This window comes from Stegostoma tigrinum, chromosome 22 (assembly GCF_030684315.1).
Source record: "Stegostoma tigrinum isolate sSteTig4 chromosome 22, sSteTig4.hap1, whole genome shotgun sequence".
Lineage (NCBI taxonomy): Eukaryota > Metazoa > Chordata > Chondrichthyes > Orectolobiformes > Stegostomatidae > Stegostoma > Stegostoma tigrinum.
The window spans coordinates 10,521,871-10,541,892 of NC_081375.1; the positions used below are offsets into that span (position 1 = coordinate 10,521,871).

At 40.8% G+C, this 20,022-nt stretch overlaps 1 protein-coding gene across 2 annotated transcripts; it reads left to right on the top strand.

The window, feature by feature from the left end:
• Positions 1 to 5,178: 5,178 nt before the first annotated feature.
• On the top strand, positions 5,179 to 16,488 carry kpna2 (karyopherin alpha 2 (RAG cohort 1, importin alpha 1)). 2 transcript variants are annotated; one of them, XM_048555504.1, is made up of 11 exons: positions 5,179 to 5,269; positions 5,656 to 5,755; positions 5,857 to 5,994; positions 6,081 to 6,163; positions 7,456 to 7,724; positions 10,766 to 10,860; positions 11,184 to 11,447; positions 13,702 to 13,935; positions 14,975 to 15,157; positions 15,475 to 15,624; positions 16,245 to 16,488. In XM_048555504.1, exons 2-11 carry the CDS (start codon positions 5,684 to 5,686, stop codon positions 16,332 to 16,334), a joined length of 1,578 nt encoding a protein of 525 aa, XP_048411461.1. In that variant the 5' UTR covers positions 5,179 to 5,269; positions 5,656 to 5,683; the 3' UTR covers positions 16,335 to 16,488. The 2 variants fall into 2 exon arrangements, with proteins under 2 accessions (XP_048411461.1, XP_048411462.1); XM_048555505.2 differs by lacking the exon at positions 5,179 to 5,269 and adding an exon at positions 5,276 to 5,416.
• The last annotated feature ends 3,534 nt before the right edge of the window (positions 16,489 to 20,022 follow it).

Sequence of the window (20,022 nt, forward strand, 5' to 3'; positions counted from 1 at the left end):
TGAATATCAAGCTGCAATATTTTCCTTCTTTCTTCTCATTGGATGGCCTTTGCGTATGTAAAGCTGAAGATGTCTTTAGGATGGCACTGTCTATTTGAAATCCACACTGCTATACCATTTTGTGGTTGCATCCATCACAACTATCTGGGAGATCTTGGGTAGTTTCACTGCTATCTGCCCTCTTTATTGGTATTGGTCAAAGTAACTGACAGCAATTGGGGATGGATGCCCACACAAAACATTCAGAAAATAGGCTCAATCTCAATCCTTTCTAGATATTTAATCAATCTGTTCAGATGTGATGTTATCATACACTTCTGGCGTAGGTGGAACTTAAACATTACCACTATGCCACAAGCACCCCAACAGTCCTTTATGTCCTGGTGGGCAGAGCCATAATGTCAAGGAACCCTTTCAGGTGGTAACAATTCAAATGCCAAGATGAAATGGGACTGCCATAGTGTTAAGAGCTTAGGTGGTGAGGAATTTGTTAAATGTATTCAAGAAAATTTTCTTTATAAAAATGTAGATGTACTTACGAGAGAAGGTGCAAACCTTGATCTTCTCTTGGGAAATAAGGCAGAACAAGAGACTGATGTGTTTCTGGGGGAGCAGTTTGGGACCAGTGATCATAATTCTTGAACTTCCAGAAGTTGATTGGAATAGACTATTTGCAAGTAAAGGGATGACTAGTAAATGGGAGACTTTCAGAAGTGAGATTATGAGAGTTCAGAGGCATTATGTTCTTGTTAGATTGAAGGGTAAGGCTGGTAACAATGGATGAATAAAGATATCAAGGCTTTGGTCAAGAATAAGAGGAAATCATATATTGGGTATAGACAACTGGGATCTAGAATCTCTTGAAGAATATAAGGGGTGTTGGGGCATTCTTGAGAGAGAAATCTGGAGGGCAAAAAGAGAGATGAGATAACATGAGATAACTTTGGCAGATAAGATTAAGGTTAATCCAAAGAGATTCTACAAGTACATTAAGAGCAAAAGAGCAGCTACTGAGAGAATAGGGTCCCTTAAAAATCATTGAGGTCATCTATGTGTTGAACCACAGGAGATGGGAGAGATAATAAATGTGTCAGTTTTTACTGTGGAGAAAGACATGGAGGCTTGGGAAATAAATTTTGATGTCTTGAAAACAATCCATATTGTGGAAGAGGAGGTGCTGGGGGTCTTAAAAAAAACACAAAGATGGATAAATCTCCAGGCCTGATGAAGTATATCTCAGGACATTTTGGGAAGTTAGGGAAGAAATTACAGGGCCCCTAGTATAGATATTTATATCATCTGCAGCCAAGGATAAGATGCCAGAGGACGAGATGGTGGCTAATGTTGTGCCTTTATTTCAGAAAGGCTGTAAGGAGAAGCCTGGGAACTATAGATTGGTAAGTCAGATATCAGTGGTGGGCAAGTTTTTGGAGGGGATTCTGAGAGATAGGATTTACATGCATTTGGACTAGGATAGATCGTTCTGTTCAAGATCTGAGATCATAGATTCCCTACAGTGTAGAAGCAGGCCATTCAGTCCATAAAGTCCACACTAATCCTCTGAAGAGCATCCCACCTAGACCGAGCCCGTACCCTATCACGAAATTTCCTTCCCCAGACATCATGGGCTATTTAGCATTGCCAATCCACCTAACCTGCACATCTTTGGACTGTGGGAGGAAACCCACACAAACACAGGGAAAATGTGCAAACCCCGCATGGACAGTCACCCAAGGCTGGAATTGAACCCAGGTCCCTGGTACTGTGAGGCCACCATGCTGATAGTTCCGTTCAAGATTAGGAATGGTTCTGATCAAAACTATTCAAGATGGCAGCAGTGGATAAGCACTGTCTGGGATTTTGTGCCCAGATCTCATCCATTCTGCCAGCTTTCCTTTTTCTGTTTTTATCTTCTTTTCTCTTTTTTTAAGTAGTTTCTTAATTACCTTTTGGATGCTGTGGAGGCAGCGGCAGCAAAAGAACATGCCAGTGGCTGGGCCCCAATGTGACAGTGAGACAACAATTGGCAGCTAGCGGCAAAGGATGGTGGCAGCAGTGATGTGGTGGTTGCGGCCAAAGCCTTGTGAGTGCTGATGAAGCCTGATGTGCCTGGGCAGGTCTTGGCCCAGCACAGCGTAAGCATTCCCAGCGCTAGGGAGAGTGATGTGTCTTGGGGAAAGCCCAGCTTTAAGCATCTGTAGGCCCATAGCTTAAGACTGTAATGCTTGACATTTTAACTTTATTTTTCTATTTTTCAACATTTATGCTAAGTGCACTGTAGTGCTGAACTTTTTAAACTTATTACTTTATATTTCTATTTCTGTAACTAAAATTTTGTACCTAAGTACTTTGTACATAAGATGGCACCATATGTGGTGACGTTGTACACTTTTCACTGTGCTCTTGTGCCATGTACTTGAGTACACATGACAATAAAACCTAAATCTAGATCTAAAATCAATTGTTTGTCATTTATATAAACTATTTGGATGAGAATTTAGGAGGCATATTTAGTAAGTTTGTGGATGACACCAAAGTTGGTAGTGAAGAAGATTATCTAAGAATACAAAGGTTCTTGATCAATTGGGCCAATGGCTTGAGCAGTGGCAGATGGAGTAAAATTTGAATAAATATTATTGCATTTTGATAAAACAAACACAGGCAGCACTTATACACAGGCAGCACTTATACAGTTAATGATATGGCCCGGAGTAGTGTTTTCGAACAGAGAGACTTAGGGATCTAAGGATTAAAGTTCTTTGAAATTTGCATCACATGTAGAAATGATGGTTAAAAAGGTGTTTAGAATGCTTGCATTCATTGTTCAGACCACTGAGTATATCATGCTGAGGTTGTACAGGGTTTTGGTGATTTGATTTGATTTATTATTGTCACATGTACCTTGGTGCAGTGAAAAGTTTTGTTTTGTGTGTAGTACAGGCAGATCATATCATACAAAGTGTATAAGGGTAATAGAACAGAACAAGGAATACAATGTTATGCTCAGAGAAGATACACAAAGAACACGATTAACATTAAATTTAAAATTTGAGAGATCCATTCAGAAATTTAACAACAGTGGCGAAGAAGACATAGTAAGAACTGCTGATGCTTGAGTCTGAGATAACATAGTATGGAGCTGGAAAAACCTGAAGATTTCTGAAGAAAGCTCCTGACCCGAAATGTTAGCTTTCCTACTCCTCTGATGCTGCTTTGCCTGCTGTGTTCTTCCAGCTTCACACTATGTTAATAGTGGGGAAGAAGCTGTTCTTGAATCTGTTGGTTCATATGTTTAAGCTTTTGTACCTTCTGCCTGATAGAAGAGGTTGGAAAAGAGTATAACTGGGGTGGGCTTTGATTATGTTGGCTGCCCTCCCGAAACAGTGTGAAGTATAGATAGAGTCAATGGATGGAAGGTTGGCTTGCACGATGTTCTGAGCTGTGTCACAACTCTCTGTAGTTTCTTCTAGTTCTGGGCAGAGCAGTTGCCATACCAAGCCATGATGCATCCAGATAGAATGCTTTCTATGTTTCATCTTTAAAAATTGGCAAGAGCCTTTATAGACATGCCAAGTTTCCATAGCATCCTGAGGAAGAAGAGGCATTGTTGTGCTTTCTTGACTGTTGTATCAACATGGATTGTTGGTGATTGCCACGCCTCGGAACTTCACTCTTGGCTATCCCTAACTCAGCACGATTAATGTAGATAGGGGAGTGTCCTCCACCTTGTTTCCTGAAATCAATGACCAGCTCTTTCATTTTTCTAATGTGAAGGGAAAGATTGTTATCTTCACACCATGCTACCAAGCACTGTGTCTCTTTCCTGTATTCTGTCTTGTCATTGTTTGAGATCCAACCTATAGTGGTGGTGTTGTCAGCAAACTTGTTGATGGAGTTAGGATGAAATTTGGCCACGCAGTCACAAGTGTACAGGAATTATATTAAGATGCTAAGGCATGTTTTTGGAGGACTGTCTACAGTACTGGACTTCCTTCTATAGGAAGAATATTGTTAAATTGGAGATGGTTGAGAAAAGATTTGCCAGGATAGATGAGGTGAATAGCAAAGGTCTTTTCCCTGGGGTGGTGGAGTTCAAAACTGGGAGGAAATTTTAAGGTGAGAGGAGAAAGATTTAAAAGGAACCTGAGAGGCAACTTTTTCATACAGAGGGCGTTTTGTATGTGGAATGAACTACCAGAGGAAGTGGTTGTTGCAGGTATAGTTACAACATTTAAAAGACATTTGGACAGGTACGTGAATAGGAAAGGGTTAGAGGGACATGGGCCAAATGCAGGCAAGTAGGACTAGCTTAGTTTGGGAAATGCGGTATGCGTGGGTGAGTTGGACTGAAAGGTCTGTTTCTGTGCTGTTTGACTCTATGACTCAATAACTGTTATGGACTGTCCTACACTGGTGTGTAGCAGTATGACAATGAGCTACACTTGAGGCCATTGTTCCTTGCACTGAATGAGAAAAACAGGGTATTGTTAGTGATATATTTCCACATCTCTCATATGTATGGCAACAAGTGCCACAGCCCCACCTCATGCCCCCAGAGTTATTACACGTTGACCCTGTGCCAAACTATTCTTTAAATGTTTTGCCAGGAACTGGTCTCTCAGGAAGTTTTGGTGGGGTTGTGGTTAATAGTAGGACCAAGATATGAAAATCAACTTCAAGGAGAATCACTCAGTGTGAGGTTGCCACTGGTAGTGGGGGAATGGGGAAGGACCAAGCACAGACTCCTTTGCCGTAAAAGTTCGAAGGCACAGGACATAAAACTATGTTATCCTGTATGAATTACTGAGCGGTCAACCACACATAACTTGAGAGGTTTTCCGAAGACGTTGCAAAAGAGACAAAGACGTGACTTTAGTGAGTGTTTCCAGCAATTTTTATTCCTAAATCAGCAGTATTTTTAATACCACGTGGAAGAACAAAAGAGTAAAGAGGAAGTAATGTTTCGAGCTCCTTTAACGCGCAAAACAACAAAAGACCGCGCCAGAGACGGCGCTATGCACGGAGTAGTATTTTTAATATCCTTTACTTGATTGGCTGCGCGGTTGGTATGGGAATCCATCCAACCGCATCCTCAGCTTCTTTCAAATCAGCCAATTGAAATATTGCTTTGAATCGAATGAACCAATGGGAGCCGGGCAACTCAGCCGGTTTAAATAGCTGGAGCGGCTTCCAAGCTTGCATTTCTGTTGGTAATAGTGTTTTACTAGCGGAAGGTTATAAGTTGTAAACGGCTTGCTTTAATATTGCAGTTAAGTGCACTTTGTAAATCTTGTGATTAGTTCAACTGCTGTTCTCGTTTAATAGCGATAAGTTTTTTTTCCTTTTCACGACTAATTAAATTCCAGTAACCTTAACGGAAAATCTCCCCTTTAAATCTTTGTCTCAGCTTCCGCAAGTATGTAAGACTTGTTCATCTTTCGCTGTAAATGACTTTTGTCTAAACAGGCAATTAATCTAAATGCTGAAACGTAATTGTTGCTAACTTTTTAATCTGGATGCAGTGTAATTTTTTTAAAAAGAACAAAATTGTTAATTTTTCTACGTTGTAGCATCTTTCCAAAGTGTCTAAAAATCTTCCCCGCCTGTCGAAGCACGCTTTCTGTGACTAACTCTTGTCTACTTTGTTTCGTACAGTTTTTGCCAAGTTAATTCAAGTTGAAATATGTCAACCACGGCCAACGAGAACGCCTTCAGCCGCCTGATCAAGTTTAAGAACAAGGGGAAAGATGCTAATGTAAGATGGTATTATTTTAAGCTTTTTCGTAACTTTTATCATCGCCATCAATACATGGCCTAATTTTGGTTCCATTTTCCCTCTCCACTCCTTTTTAAAAGGAGTTGAGACGCAGGAGAATTGAAACCAATGTTGAGCTGCGGAAAGCTAAAAAAGACGACCAGCTGTTTAAAAGGAGGAACGTGAACAATTTTCCTGATGAGAATGTATCTCCACTTCAAGAAAAGAACAATATCCAGGTACTGTATTCTCGAAGGAATCCTGTTTTAAAATTCATGACTTGCTTTTTGGCTACTAAAAACTTTGCTGTTTTCATGAAAATCAGGTGCCTTTGAATTTGGATGAAATAATCCAAGGTATCCAGAGTAATAATTTGGAAACTCAACTCCAAGCAACTCAGGCTGCCAGGTAAGAATGGGTGTCTCCCATTGTAGTTAGAAATTTTAAATGTAAAATACCTTGAGTCTTTTGAAAGTAATGCAGAGAATTCAAGCACCAGTTATGGGACACTGGGATATGTTTAAAGGAACCAGTCCATGTCTGTCTGCAATCGCGATACTGGGAGTAAAAATACTTGTATCTTGTCACTTCAGGACTATATTTGAGTGGGTTTTTTGTGTAATAGTGCTATACTAATTTTTTTCAAACTGGCTGTTGGAGTTTTAAAAAATGGATTTGCCAATTTTGGAGGGAATGATATTTCACTAGTGATTTTGGAGTCTATTTTTGGTTCACGTGGCCAGTGTTCGGTCAAAATGAGGCTGTCTAGCACTACCTCCTTCATGTAATAACTGAGCCCTGATCTGATTCCTGCATATGTTTGGGTTTCACTAAAACTTGAGGCTTCGTTTTGCCCATTTCTATCTTTTGTAACACTGACTCTAGTTCCAGACTCCAACTTTGCACCCTATCTTATGCCTTGTTTATATACTGCTCAGGTTGCACCTCAGCCTGTGCTCTTGTGAAAAATCTTTTGTCTAATCCCTTGCTAAAGCTAATGTATTCCGATCCAGCCAGCATCAGGTAAAAGTGATAATGGGAACTGCAGATGCTGGAGAATCGTCAGCTTTTGTGCTCCTGAGGTGCTGCTTGGCCTGATGTGTTCATCCAGCTTCACACTTTATTATCTTGGGAACTGCAAATGCTGGAGAATCCATTATCACTGATACAATTTTAACCTCACTGCAAAGCCTCTTCCAGGGATGCCTAACCTGAAGTAGTTACCCTCCTCCCTCTGGAGGATGAAGGGTCTAGGCCTGAAACGTCAGCTTTTGTGCTCCTGAGATGCTGCTTGGCCTGCTATGTTCATCCAGCTCCACACTTTATTATCTAGTATCAGGTAAAATCTTTTTTGCACCTTCAAAACTTCCACATCTTTCCTATAGAGTATCAGAACTGCACAAATACCATTTTAGGTCATGCAAGATGCTCTCCAACCTACAATTGACAAAATTGACTTTTCACCAGCTAATTGGTAAGGTAGTCCAATTGTATAAAGTTCTTTATCTTAAACAATTGTTAATAATGAGGGATAATACCTAGGATTTTTTGGACCAAAATTTTAAGAACTGATTTTAGTCTTTTCTGTGCTCTTTCTGGCCAGAGGGTTGATTTCACAACCATTCTGTTGGTGTTTACATTGTATTACAAGTCAGACAATAGTTGTCAGTACACTTTTTTAAGCTGCTTTTTCTTTTCAGGAAGCTGCTTTCTAGGGAGAAACATCCTCCCATTGACAAAATTATTCAAGCTGGGCTCATCCCCAGATTTGTGGGATTTCTTGCTACTTTTAATTGTAGCCCCATCCAGTTTGAAGCTGCATGGGCCCTCACCAACATAGCGTCTGGAACATCTGATCAGACTAAGGCTGTTGTTGATGGTGGTGCAATACCAGCATTCATCAATCTGTTGGCATCTCCACATCCACATATCAGTGAACAAGCAGTATGGGCTTTAGGAAACATTGCAGGTAACTAACTACTTTTTAAATATAGAAATGTTCGTTCTTTGCAAAATGGAGCATGTAAATTGGCTGACTGTTGCCCTAGTAGAACAGCTAGTAGAAATTAACGTTTTTTAAAAAAAAACTAATTAATGTAATGTGGAAATCACTGGCTATATGGCACTTTATTCTTTCCTCCTGCCTTTCCCCTAACACCCTTGGACATGGCAGTGTACAGCCTTCAATGACTGAAGTCTCTAATCACCTAGTGTTAGAAAGATAGTTTTTCAGGGTTTTGATTCAACAATCGAGCTTAAACTCTGGGTAGTATGCCTTGAAGAACTCTTAAGGGTTATGGAGAAGGGCAAAACTGCTCAGCAGGTTCAAATTCTAAATTGGGGTAAGCCTTAATTCTATGAAAATTTGAGGAGCTTTCATGGATTGACTTTTGAGTAGTTTGCAGACAAAGGGACTCCTGGCAAGTGGGAGGCCTTTAAAAGTGTGATAGCTAGAGGTCAAGGCTTATGTTCCAGTGAAGGGCAAGGTTGGCAGGAATAGGGAACCTTATTAATAATGAGATTTTTGGCTCTGCAAGAAATGGCACGACTCAGGAACAAGTCAGAGGAATCCCTGGAGGGATGTAGTGGATATAGGAGCCTAATGCAGAAAATCAGGAGGCTGAAAAACGCGCAGCAGATTTTTACACCCAAAATTTGGGGCGAATCCCAAGACTCTTTCCAATTAATATGCATACTTTATTCTGAGGGGTCCTGTTCTGCATATGTGGAACCAGAGGAGATGAGGTCCTCAATCTTCTCTTTTTTGAGAAAGACACAAGACTTGGGAATGAAATTAGTGGGACTGTCAAGAGAGCACATCAGTTTGTTTTCTAAGTATTAGAATCTGAGGATAAATCTCATGGTCCTGATAAGATATCAAAGAACCCTGCAAGAGGCTAAGAAATTGCAGGAGCCTTGGCTGACTTATTTGCACTGTCATTAGCCAGATTGGGATCCCAGAAGACTGGAGGGTAGTGAATGTTGTGCCCTTATTCAAGAATGGCTGCAAAAGGAAAAACCTGGGCATTGTAGACCAGTAAGCTTAACCTCTGTTTCAGAGATAGTAGGAACTGCACATGCTGGAGAATCTGAGATACCAAGGTGTTGCACTGGATGAACATAGGCCCAGCAGCAAGGCTGACACTTCGGGCCTAGACCCTTGTTCAGAAAAGTCACTTGACACTAACATAGGCAGTATCATAGACAGTAAGGAGAGCTATTGAAATTGCAGCAGGATCTTGACCAGCTGGGGAAGTGGGCTGAGAAATGGCAAATGGAGTTCAATATAGCTTAGTGAGGTGTTGCCTTTTTGTTTTGGAAAATGAGATCAATGTAGGAATTAATGGTTTAAAAAATCGGGCCTTAGAGTACAGTTGGAGAGGGACTTTAAGTTCAGTTGCACAGTTCACTGAAAATGGAGTACAAATAGATAGGGTAGTCAGTAAGGCTTTTGGCACACTACTTCATCTGTCGGCATTGTATGAAGTCAGGAAGTTATCTTGCAGTTGTATAAGATGATGGTGAGGCTGCACTTGGGAGTATTGTGTTCAGTTCTGGTCACCTTTTGGAAGTATTGTTATTTAACTGGAAAGAGCACAGGAAATTATGAAGGCTGGTCGGGATTAGGAACTGTTTTAGGGAGGGAATGTAGCAGACTGAAGTGGGGGTGTGGTGGAGAGGAGGAGGAGGATGATGAGTCTTGATCACATCAGAGGCATGGATAGGGTGAATGCATTCAGTCTCTTTTGCAGGGTTGGGGTATCAAGGACAAGAGGGCCTTGGTTTAAGGTAAGAGGAGAAGGAATTCATGGGAACCAGAAGGGACAACTATCCTACACAGGATGGTACACAAATATGGAATAACCTGCTGCATAAGTGGTTAGGGTGGGTACGTTAACAACAATTAAGATAGTGGACAAGATAAGTCTAGGAGGTTATGGGGCAATTGTGGATGCTGACTTTAGTCAGCATGGACACATCTGGGCTGAAGGGCCTGTCTCCATGCTGAGGGACTCTGACTCGACTTCCCACATATCTGCTATCCTCAAAGTGGTTAAAGTCAGGGTCTGGAAGGTGCTGACAAAGGTTGTTTCTGCAGTGCGTCTTCTGTGTAAAATATTTGTAAATGAAGGGAGTGCTAATCAAGTGGGCTGCTTTGTCTTGGTGTTTAAAATTATCCTAGCAAGTGCAAAATATTCCATCACCCTAAGGCATGATAGAAATGTAAGGGGTGGGGGGAGTTTTTAGATACATTCCTTATGTCTAGACTAATCTGATTGGGTGCTTAATTCACATGTCCTGGTACACTTGAAGCTTTTGGTGTAAAGTAATAAGATTGTTTTAAACAGTCATGACAGGAATTTTTGCCAGTTCTGAGCAAACTGTACCATTTCTCCCTATCCTCCTCTTTTGCCCAATCTTCAAATCTGTGCTTCCCCAGTCCTTCCAGCAGCTGTTTGGAACAGCTTCTCTGTCCACTTTTTTCTAAGTACCATAGACTGGTAGACTTTCATCAAATTTCCTTTTGTCAATGCAACTTTGTACCTAAATTTAGCTTTAAAAATGTTTTTTAAATGTCAAATCCCCTCTACGTTCTCGCATTACCTTCCTGAAATATCATTATCAGAACAGCATACAATACTATTCCAAGCTAGTCAGAGCTGTAAAGGTTCAGCATAGCTTCCCTGGTTTTACACCACTGCCGCCATGCCACATTCCCTATTATTGCAAACTATCCTTTCTGCTATATCCTGATCACCAAAGATCTGTGCACAAAAACCCAGGTACATCCACACTACTTGGTTTTCCCAAAAAAATTGTACCATGACAATATTGCCGAAATGCAGTGGTTGCTGTTGTAGGAACGTCTGAAAGTTGACTTTCTTCAATTATTTCAAATAGTCTTCCTTGACTTCAGTACTGAAATAATGCAGCATAGTTTTGATTTGTAATTGTTATGATCAACCTCATTAAATTGTTTGGAAAACAAGCTGCTTATTTTTGTTTTAGGTGATGGATCTCACTACAGAGACTTGGTTATCAAATGTGGAGCCCTTGACCCCTTACTTGCACTGTTGGCTGTTCCTGAATTAGCTGCATTATCGGTAAGCCCTTCAGAGTTAAAGCAGCACAACACAACTGAAGCTTCTTTCAAAATAAGGTTCTACTCTGTAGGAATACTAAATTTTTTAAACACCTGAGGTAGGAGTGAGCTTTTTTGTTCATTCCTAATTGCCCTTGAAAGATGTTGCTGTACCATCTTCTAATAGTAGTTTGTGGTCTAGATATCTCGAATGCTGTTGTTAATCTAGACCAATATTGCTGCTGGATAAAACCTAATAAGCTTCTACCTGAAATAACTGAGTTTGAAAGAAGGAAGCATTAGGTTCACTCATGTCTAATGCATAATTGCCTCTTTTATATCCAGTCTAGCTATCTGCGAAATGTAACTTGGACGCTGTCAAATCTCTGCCGCAACAAGAACCCATCTCCACCTTTAGAAGCAGTGAAGCAGGTTCTGCCAGCCCTTGTACGCCTTCTACACCATGATGACAGAGAAGTTCTTGCTGATGCATGCTGGGCTATATCTTATCTAACAGATGGCTCAAATGACCGCATTGAAGTGGTAGTGTGTACTGGAGTTGTGCCACGTTTAGTGCAGTTACTAGCATCATGTGAATTATCAATAGTGGTAAGTCCAATTTTAGAAACCAACTCTGACACATTGAATAATAAATATTTGGAAGCTTAGAGGATATGCAAAGTGAGTCAGTTCAAAGTATCTAAGATTACACTAAGCTTCATAAAAATTGAACACTTGCAACATTAAGTGTTCAACTCAATAGTTTAGTCTTTGTACTAAATTTTAATTGGTGCCAAAGATTCTGGCAGCAGGAAATTGTGAATTCTATCAGAACAGAATTCCCAAATCACACTTTGGTACCAGTAACTATTATAGCTTCATTCAAGTAGAGAAGTCCACTTGATCACCACCATGCTAGCCCTGCTGAAGAACTTACTGCCTACCTTTTCCATAATGCAAAACAAGAAGTTGTAGAACTTAAGCTCCTGTCTGGACACACAAACTACTTGGCCTAATCCCATTTAATAACACCAGGTCCACATTGGCCAAAGGCCATGTCTTGAGGCAAAGATCAGACACATATAATAAAGGGTTACAAGGCTTTTGTCTTTGCCTCCTATCCTTTTTTGGTAAATCTATAATCTGTTTTAATTTTTTATCTCCTTGTTCTCATGAACAATAAGTTTATGCCCCCTCTAGTCACTTTCTCCATCCAATGGGGCTTTGCTATCTCGGGCCTGTAACCTTACACCTGAATCAAATTTCCCCAGTACAGCCACTGTTTTAGACAATATCTGCAGCCTGGTCTCTCAAGCTGCAATTTTGTAGTCTAAGCAATATTCTGGTAAACTTCCTCTTGTGCCTAGTCTAGTGAAACTTCCTCTTGTCTAATGAGGGTAACCAGAACTAGCCCCCAGCTTTGTGGCTATATTTTGTCACCTCTCCACACTTGTATTCTATGCCTTGGAAAGCAAAGAACTTGATGGCAGTCTTAACCATCACTAACCTGCACCTCCCCTCTTCTTCCCCACCCCCCCAAAAAAAAACTAGACACTTTCAAATCAACTTAGTATGACACTTCAAGTGACTATCTGAAGCAATTGGGACTGTTTGGTTATTTTTTAGATTAGATTCCCTACAGTGTGGAAATAGGCCCTTCAGTCCAACAAGTCCACATTGCCTCTTTTTTGCAGCATCCCACCCAGACCCATCCCCTTAAACCCACACACCTCTGAACACAATGGGCAATTCAGTATGGCTGATTCACTTAGCCTGCACATCTTTGGACTGTGGGAGGAAACTGGAGCACCCAGAGGAAACCCAGGTCTTGCCAGGTCTCCTGTCTTGGAGGTAAAGATACTGCTACTGAAGCACTAACTTTTTTATTTTGGGTATCTTCTTCCCACTTGTGCATTGTTGTATCTTGTTTTGCCTCACTTATGGGCTTAATTCCATTAGCCACTTTTTTCCCCTCACTGACCAGTTTACTAGTATCACTTTGTAGACTGTTTCCTTCATGACAAGTTAGCCACTTGGTTGACATCTGCAAACACTTGATCATGCTGCAAAATAGTCCAAATCATTAAAATACCTCCAGAGTGATATCTAATATTAAACCTTATGGAACCCTTCAGTGTTAAACATCTGTAAGCTTTCAGCCTTTTTTCTGCCACTGAGCCAACTTTTATATCCAACTTGCTACATTCCCTTGAATCCCCTGGGCTTTTATTTAAATATTGTGATCTTGTCAAAAGCCTATGGTCATTTTAGACCATATGACTACTCCACACTAATCCATATCAGTTAGTCTAATCAAGTTAGTTTAAAAATTAGAAATTGCCTTTAAATCTGTGACTGTCCTTGATTTGAACTGCCATTAAAGGTAGAGTAGTCTCACTTGACTTCTATATTTTGTCCACTACCAAGGTTAGACTGACCCAGAATTCTGGTTGTAGGGAGTTTTTAATGGTACTAATTCACTGGTTTCTCCATGATGACAATCTAACTTTTTAAATTCATGTTTGGCTGACTTTTGATGCCAATGTTAAAGCTATCTTAATTGTTGACTTTTAGGCAATCCAGCTATATAAAGGACTTGAAAATAAACTTCAAAGAACATGTTAAGTATGGAAAACAAGTTTTAAGTTCAATTTCAGGCAACTTTTTGTTTTTGCAGACTTTCCTAAGTCTTTTTCAATTTCAATGCTGACCACAGAATGCATCTGGGGACTAGAGGCATAACTAACAAGTGCTGGATATATCCTTTATTTCTAATAGTAACCTTAATATTAGCCCACTGAGTGGGCATAGAGGAATTGAATGCTAGAACTAACTGAAGCTTTTTTCCTGATCTTGTTTTCAGACTCCTGGACTCAGGGCAGTGGGCAATATTGTGACTGGTACGGATGATCAGACACAAATTGTCATTGACTCTGGTGTGCTGAACTACTTTGGTTCTTTACTTGCTCATCCAAAGAGCAACATCCAAAAAGAAGCTGCCTGGACAATCTCTAACATTACAGCTGGAAAGCCAGAACAAATCCAAGCAGTTATTGACAATGGATTGGTTCCACCCCTTATTCAATTGCTTAGAAAGGTGAGTAGTCTAAAGTGTCTGGGTCACTTCCCTTCCAAACAGTCTCTTAATGTTAACTTATTGGGAGCTAACCTCTAGAATTTACTCATGTTCTGCCTGAACTCTGGAATGTGTCAGAAAATCCTTGCTGCCCAACCTATACTTTAAGTCTGCTCACTACTATATTTTTTTGTTTCTCTTTTGGCTTGACATCCATTATTCCCCTTGCATGTACTATGGGATCCTAAGGGTGCACTTCAAATTTGACTGAGGACTTACAGGAACTAAAATATTTACAGGCAACAAATGACTTGGCTGGGGATGGTAGATTAAGATACTCATGGTCCTGTTGGACTATAGTGCTGTGTCTCTGATTTGATGGTTTAACCTGAAGGCTGCCACCTTGGACAAGGGAAGAGATTGAGGAGAATCCTTTTATAGTAACCACAGCAAATGTGGGAATTGAACCAATGCAGTTTGCATTACTGCTTTGTAACACTCATCAACAGGCAAACAGTATGTTTTTAAGAACTGTTTAACATGAGTGATCTAGGTTTGGAAATGCAGTTTGTTAAAAAGTTGCTCCTTGCCATGGGAATCCCTTGGAGTTTATTTAAAGTCCATTTGATGCTGTTTTACACAGGCTTGGGCAAGAGGGTGAGGCTAAGTAATATCAGTCTTGATTTGAGTCATGTCAGGGTAAAATTTGATGAACAACATGTCATTCTGAACTTCAGTCAGATGACAGACTGAACTGGTAAGTAGCCTCCTGTTGAGCAATGACAAGCTCTCGCTCTCGCTCCACTTGCATGACTTAAACTGCAGCTTAATTGGGTTAAATATTTTTGAGTTAATCCCCACTGCAGACAATAGTCTGTCTGACTTTAGTACTAAAAGGGAACATTGCAGATTGTGTATTTCAAATCTGTACTCCTTCCTTCAAATGAACAAAGGTCCTGATGTCTGTCATGTCACTTGGTGACTCCAGCTGCTCCCAAGCTACACTCTTCTGTATTGCATTATAAGCAACCTGCATGACTCTTCACCTTTTATTCCACAGGGTGACTTTAAGTCTCAGAAAGAAGCTGTCTGGGCTGTAACAAACTACACCAGTGGTGGCACAATTCAACAAATTATCTACCTTGTTCAATCCGGAGTTATTGAGCCATTATTGGCCCTGTTGTCAGTCAAAGACTGCAAGACTATCCAAATCATTTTAGATGCTATTGCAAATATATTTCTGGTAAGATTTTTATCACCTTTTAACATAAACCACTGGCAGCATCACATCTTGTCCACTTATCTTGAGTACCATACTCTTGAAATATGCAACTACAAGAACTAGTCTATAACATGTCAGCCAGGGAAATTATAACATTACAAAATGCTGAAGATTGTCTCAGCACATGGATTAATATTGTGAATATTGAGGGGTAACTTTTAATTTGTAAACTTTGAGGCACATCAACTCTTGACAATTCAGTCAACACATTGTAAGTAAGCATACTTAAGGCTGTACTTCAAGCTTGGTTTTTCACTGCATGTTTGTATACTCAACAGGCTGCAGAAAAAGTCAATGAAACAGATAAGCTCTGCCTCATGATCGAGGAATGTGGAGGTCTTGATAAAATTGAAGCTCTGCAATCTCATGAAAATGAGCAAGTGTACAAAGCTTCCCTAAACTTGATAGAAAAATACTTCTCTGAAGAGGTAAGTGGAAGTAGTTAAAGTTGAATGTGACTTCATGCCACTTGGCAAACTGCCATTTCAGTCATGGTGCTAAATCTGTTTGTTTTTTAGTTTTGATCCCACTTGGAACTATTTCAGCATCTAACCAATATTCCTATCTCCTCCCCACCTACACACCACCTTCTTTTTTCTTTTTTCTCTCTTTTTTTCTTTCCTTTTTAAAACTGGCTCCATTCCCACCTCCTTTTTGACCTGTCTGTCTCCTGTCTGCCTATTTTCTCCTCTATCCATCTTCTATCTTACCACCCACCCGACCCTTTCTGAAGTGTCTAGGCCCGAAACATCAGCTTTCTTGCTCCTCTGTTGCTTGGCCTGCTGTGTTCGTCCAGCTTGAGACCTCTGTCTGATTCTTCGGTTCCTATTATCTCTATGAACCTAGTGAAGTTGCACTTTATTGCTAACATTGAATAAGATTGAACAAACAAATGAAGTTTTAAATTTCTCAAGTTTCCACTATCCAGATTAATTGCATCACCTGAATTAACATCCGGCCCCTGAACTGCTTTTATTACTAGAAGTTAACTTCTTAATATTTGGAAGAATTTCCTCTTGTTGCTCATTATATTAATTTCTCTTTTTAGAATGAGGAAGACCAGAATGTTGTACCAGATTCTACTGAAGAAGCTTTCATGTTTCAGGCGGAGAACCCTACTGTGACTTTTGACTTTTGAATGACTGACATGTCTAACTTTTTTTGTTCTATGTAGTCACTACTTGTAACTGTCAAATGTGGTCTATCACTTCATACTTAATCCACGACTATCCACTTTGATGTACATTTTGTATAAATTTCAATTTTGTAATTAAATGTTGGAATGTAAATAATTCAACTTGTATCGATTACTCTTGTCTAGACATTTGTTTTGTTGAAACCAAATTAACATTAAGTCTTCTAGCAATGCATAATTCGGCCAATAGTAACATGCAACAGAAGTAGAGACTTGTAATCCCTAAGGTGACTGTTTTAATAGACCCATGGTGCATGATGTGATGGGTGCTTGACTGAGGGTTTTTGAATAATGAGTTTCAATTCTTCATAGGTAGCTCTTACTCTACTGACCATGAAATGGCAAGGGTTAGCTTACTATAAATTTTATGTAGGGTGGAAAGCTTAGCTTCTCTTCCACTTTCCCCTTCTTTCCAGGAAATAGCAAATGTATTACATTTGGTGTAATCACTGAAACAAACTAGTAATAAGAGGGCAGGCTCCAGGGTGCCTTGTCTTTTGGCAAAATTTTTTGAGGAACAAAGCTAGAACAATACCATATTCCCAGTTATAGGGTAAAAGTTGGTGTTTGATCAGCTTTAACTGTATTGAATGGCACAGGCTCCAAGCTGGCCTGACATGAGGCATAAAAATGTAATTCATCTAAGATGTGTTGTTGCCTAGGCTAGCTTTTTAAAATCAACCACATTGCTGTGTGTCTAGACTCACATCTAGGCTAGGCCAGACCAGGTCAGGATGGCACTAGTGAATCAGTGTTTTTAACCTGAATCCAGTCACTTGGAATCATTCCATTCAAATTTTACCATCTGTCATGAGGAGGCTTGGAATTTAGTTTTCCAGGTTTTCAACCTAGCGTAGTATCTATTTCAGCTCCTCATCTCTTGGGTTCTTCGAGCAGAAACAAAAAACACACTATAGATCTGTTTGCTATAGATTAGCTTCGTAAATGGAGTTACAAATCAAGATATGACCCCCTATGTTGGTGGTGTCAGTAAATCAGTACAGGCAAGTGAGCTTAATAGCACAAAAACAATTAGCAAAACTCCAGATGTGGTTATTGACTTCAAGGAATAAAGGCATGGTCTCCACTCAATGGTGCTGAGGTAGAGATTGAGTAAATATCAATCTGTTACGGTCCATCCATGCTCAAAGCACACTGCTGCTGAACTGCCTTAGCCTGAGGAAGTAGATGCCATGTCCACAATGACTTGCCACTTTACCATGGAAAGCATCCTCCTTCAGATGTGCCACAGCTTTGTATGGCAACTGTTTTGCCCAAGACTGCAGGAAATTGTGCTGGTAGGGACTGGTGGGAATTGGTCAATGGGATGGGAGGGACCAGTTGCTAGGTAATGAGAGGGGATGGTTGGATGTGGCATGAAGCTTGGGGTGGGCAGATTTTGAAGCTGGTGAATTATGTTCAGACTGTAGGGTCCTAAGGTGCAATGAGTTGGTGTCATTTGTGATACTAGAAGATGTCCAGAATGGACCCCCAGCCCAGAGGGGGAGTCGAAATAGTTTGTTACTGGAAGGTGTTGTCATGTTTTTTTTTCAAGAACAGAGCACAGGTGCTTGGCAAAGTGGTCTCCAAGCCTGATATGGCTGCCTCTAAATAAAGAGCAGTAGATAAAGTTGATGGATGTGCAGGTGACCTGTCTGTGGAAGATTTGTGCTTTGAATAAAGGTGATGGGGCAGGGGTGGCAGTTCCTGCAGTTGTCAGGAAAAGTTCTGGGGTTAGTAGGGAGTATGGAGTGGTAGAGAGAGGTCCTGACAAAAGGTAGATAGGGGTGGGAAAGGAAATATGGGATTGGATTGTGGGTAGGGGAAAAATGGACAATGTGTTGGTTGTGGAGGTGGGTGGGGTGATGAGGACAAGGAGAATTTTCTATTTAGAGATAGCAGGAACTGCAGATGCTGAAGAATCTGAGATAACAAGGTGAAGAGCTGGATGAACACAGCAGGAAAGCTGACATTAAGGCCTAAAACATCAGCTTTCCAGCTCCTGATGCTGCTTGGCCTGCTGTGTTCATCCAGCTCTGCACCTTTGGTTATCTAGGATTCTGTCTTTTTTTTGGGGTGGGGGAAGGAATGTGAGGGCTGAAGTGCAAGAAACACAAGATGCAATTGAAGGCATTGAATCACCAGAGCAGGAAAGTTGTGGTCCTTGAAATAGGATGACATCTGGGATGTGTGGGAGTGGAACACCCCATCTTGGGAGCAGTGGGGGCATTGGGAGTAAGGGATTGCATTATTTCAGGAAGTGATTGAGAGGAGTTGTAGTCCACGTCACTGTTAGAGTCAGTGAAATTAATGTCAGTTGAGGTAGTCACCAGAGATGGAGACAATGGAGATGTGTACAGGTAAATTTTAAGGCTGGGGTGAAAGGAGTTAGTAAACTTTAACTGTTCAAGCTCATAGGGGCATGAGGCAGCACCAGTACAGCCATTGATGTGGTGGGAGATAGCACTAGTGCTATCTGAGGAAGTGGAAGTGGAAGTGTCCCATATGCCTGCCTCTGTAGGCTAGCTCGGGCCCATGGCAATCCCCTAACAGGAAGAAGTGGAAGGAGTTAAAGAAGTCAAGGGTAAGGACCAGCTCAGTTAAGCAGATGAGGGTATTGGAGTGAAACTGGTTGGGCCTGCAGGAGAAGAAGCAGAGGGCTTTTAGGCCATCCATGTGGGGATCTAAGTCTCCAGGGATTGAGAGAAGATTAGGTGTTGTGGGCCAGGGAAGTAGAAGTTCTCTGCATCCAACATATTTTGTCACTTTTTCCATCTATAACCTGACCCCCACAACCAAAGTGATATCTCTCACCACCTTTCTGCCTTTCATAGGAGACTGCTCTTTCCACGACTCCCTCGTAAGCTCCACACTCCTCACTAACTCATCCAGCCCCTGCTACCTTTTATTGTTACTGTCAAAGTCCTGGAATTACCTTGTTTACAGACTTGTGGGTATATCTACTGCCATAGACTTTAGTTCAAGAAAGCTGCTCACCTCTATGTTGCTGAGAACTATTATGGTTGGGTAGTAAATGCTGACCTAGGCAGCGATGTCAACATCCCTGTGAATGAATTAAAAAGATTCAATCTATTGAATTCAGTGTGCAAGTACTAACTGCAGAATAATCAATACTAAGCCAAATGGCTGAACTTCTAGTTCATGGATGATCTGTGTAATGGTGGTGTTATTGACCCACCAAACACTGTTCAATAAACCTAATAAAACCATAAGATAAGACAGGAGCAGAAATTAGGCCACTCGGCCCATTGTGTCTGCTCTGCTATTCAATCATGGCTGATAAGGTCCTCGACCCCCATTCTCCACATAACCCTTGATAATCAAGAACCTATCTATCTCCATCTTAAAACGTACTCTGACCTGACCTCCAGCCTTCTGTGGCAGTGAATTTCATAGATTCACCACTCTCTGGCTGACGTTTCTCCTTATCTCAGTTTTTAAAAAGGTCTTCCCTTTCGTCTAAGGCTGTGCCCTCAGGTCCTAGACTCTCCTACTAATGGAAGCATTTTCCCCATTTCCACTTTGTCCAGGCCATTCAGTATTTTGGAAGTTTCAATTAGATTCCGCGCCCCCCCCCCCCACCAATCCTTCTAAACTTCAATGAGTATAG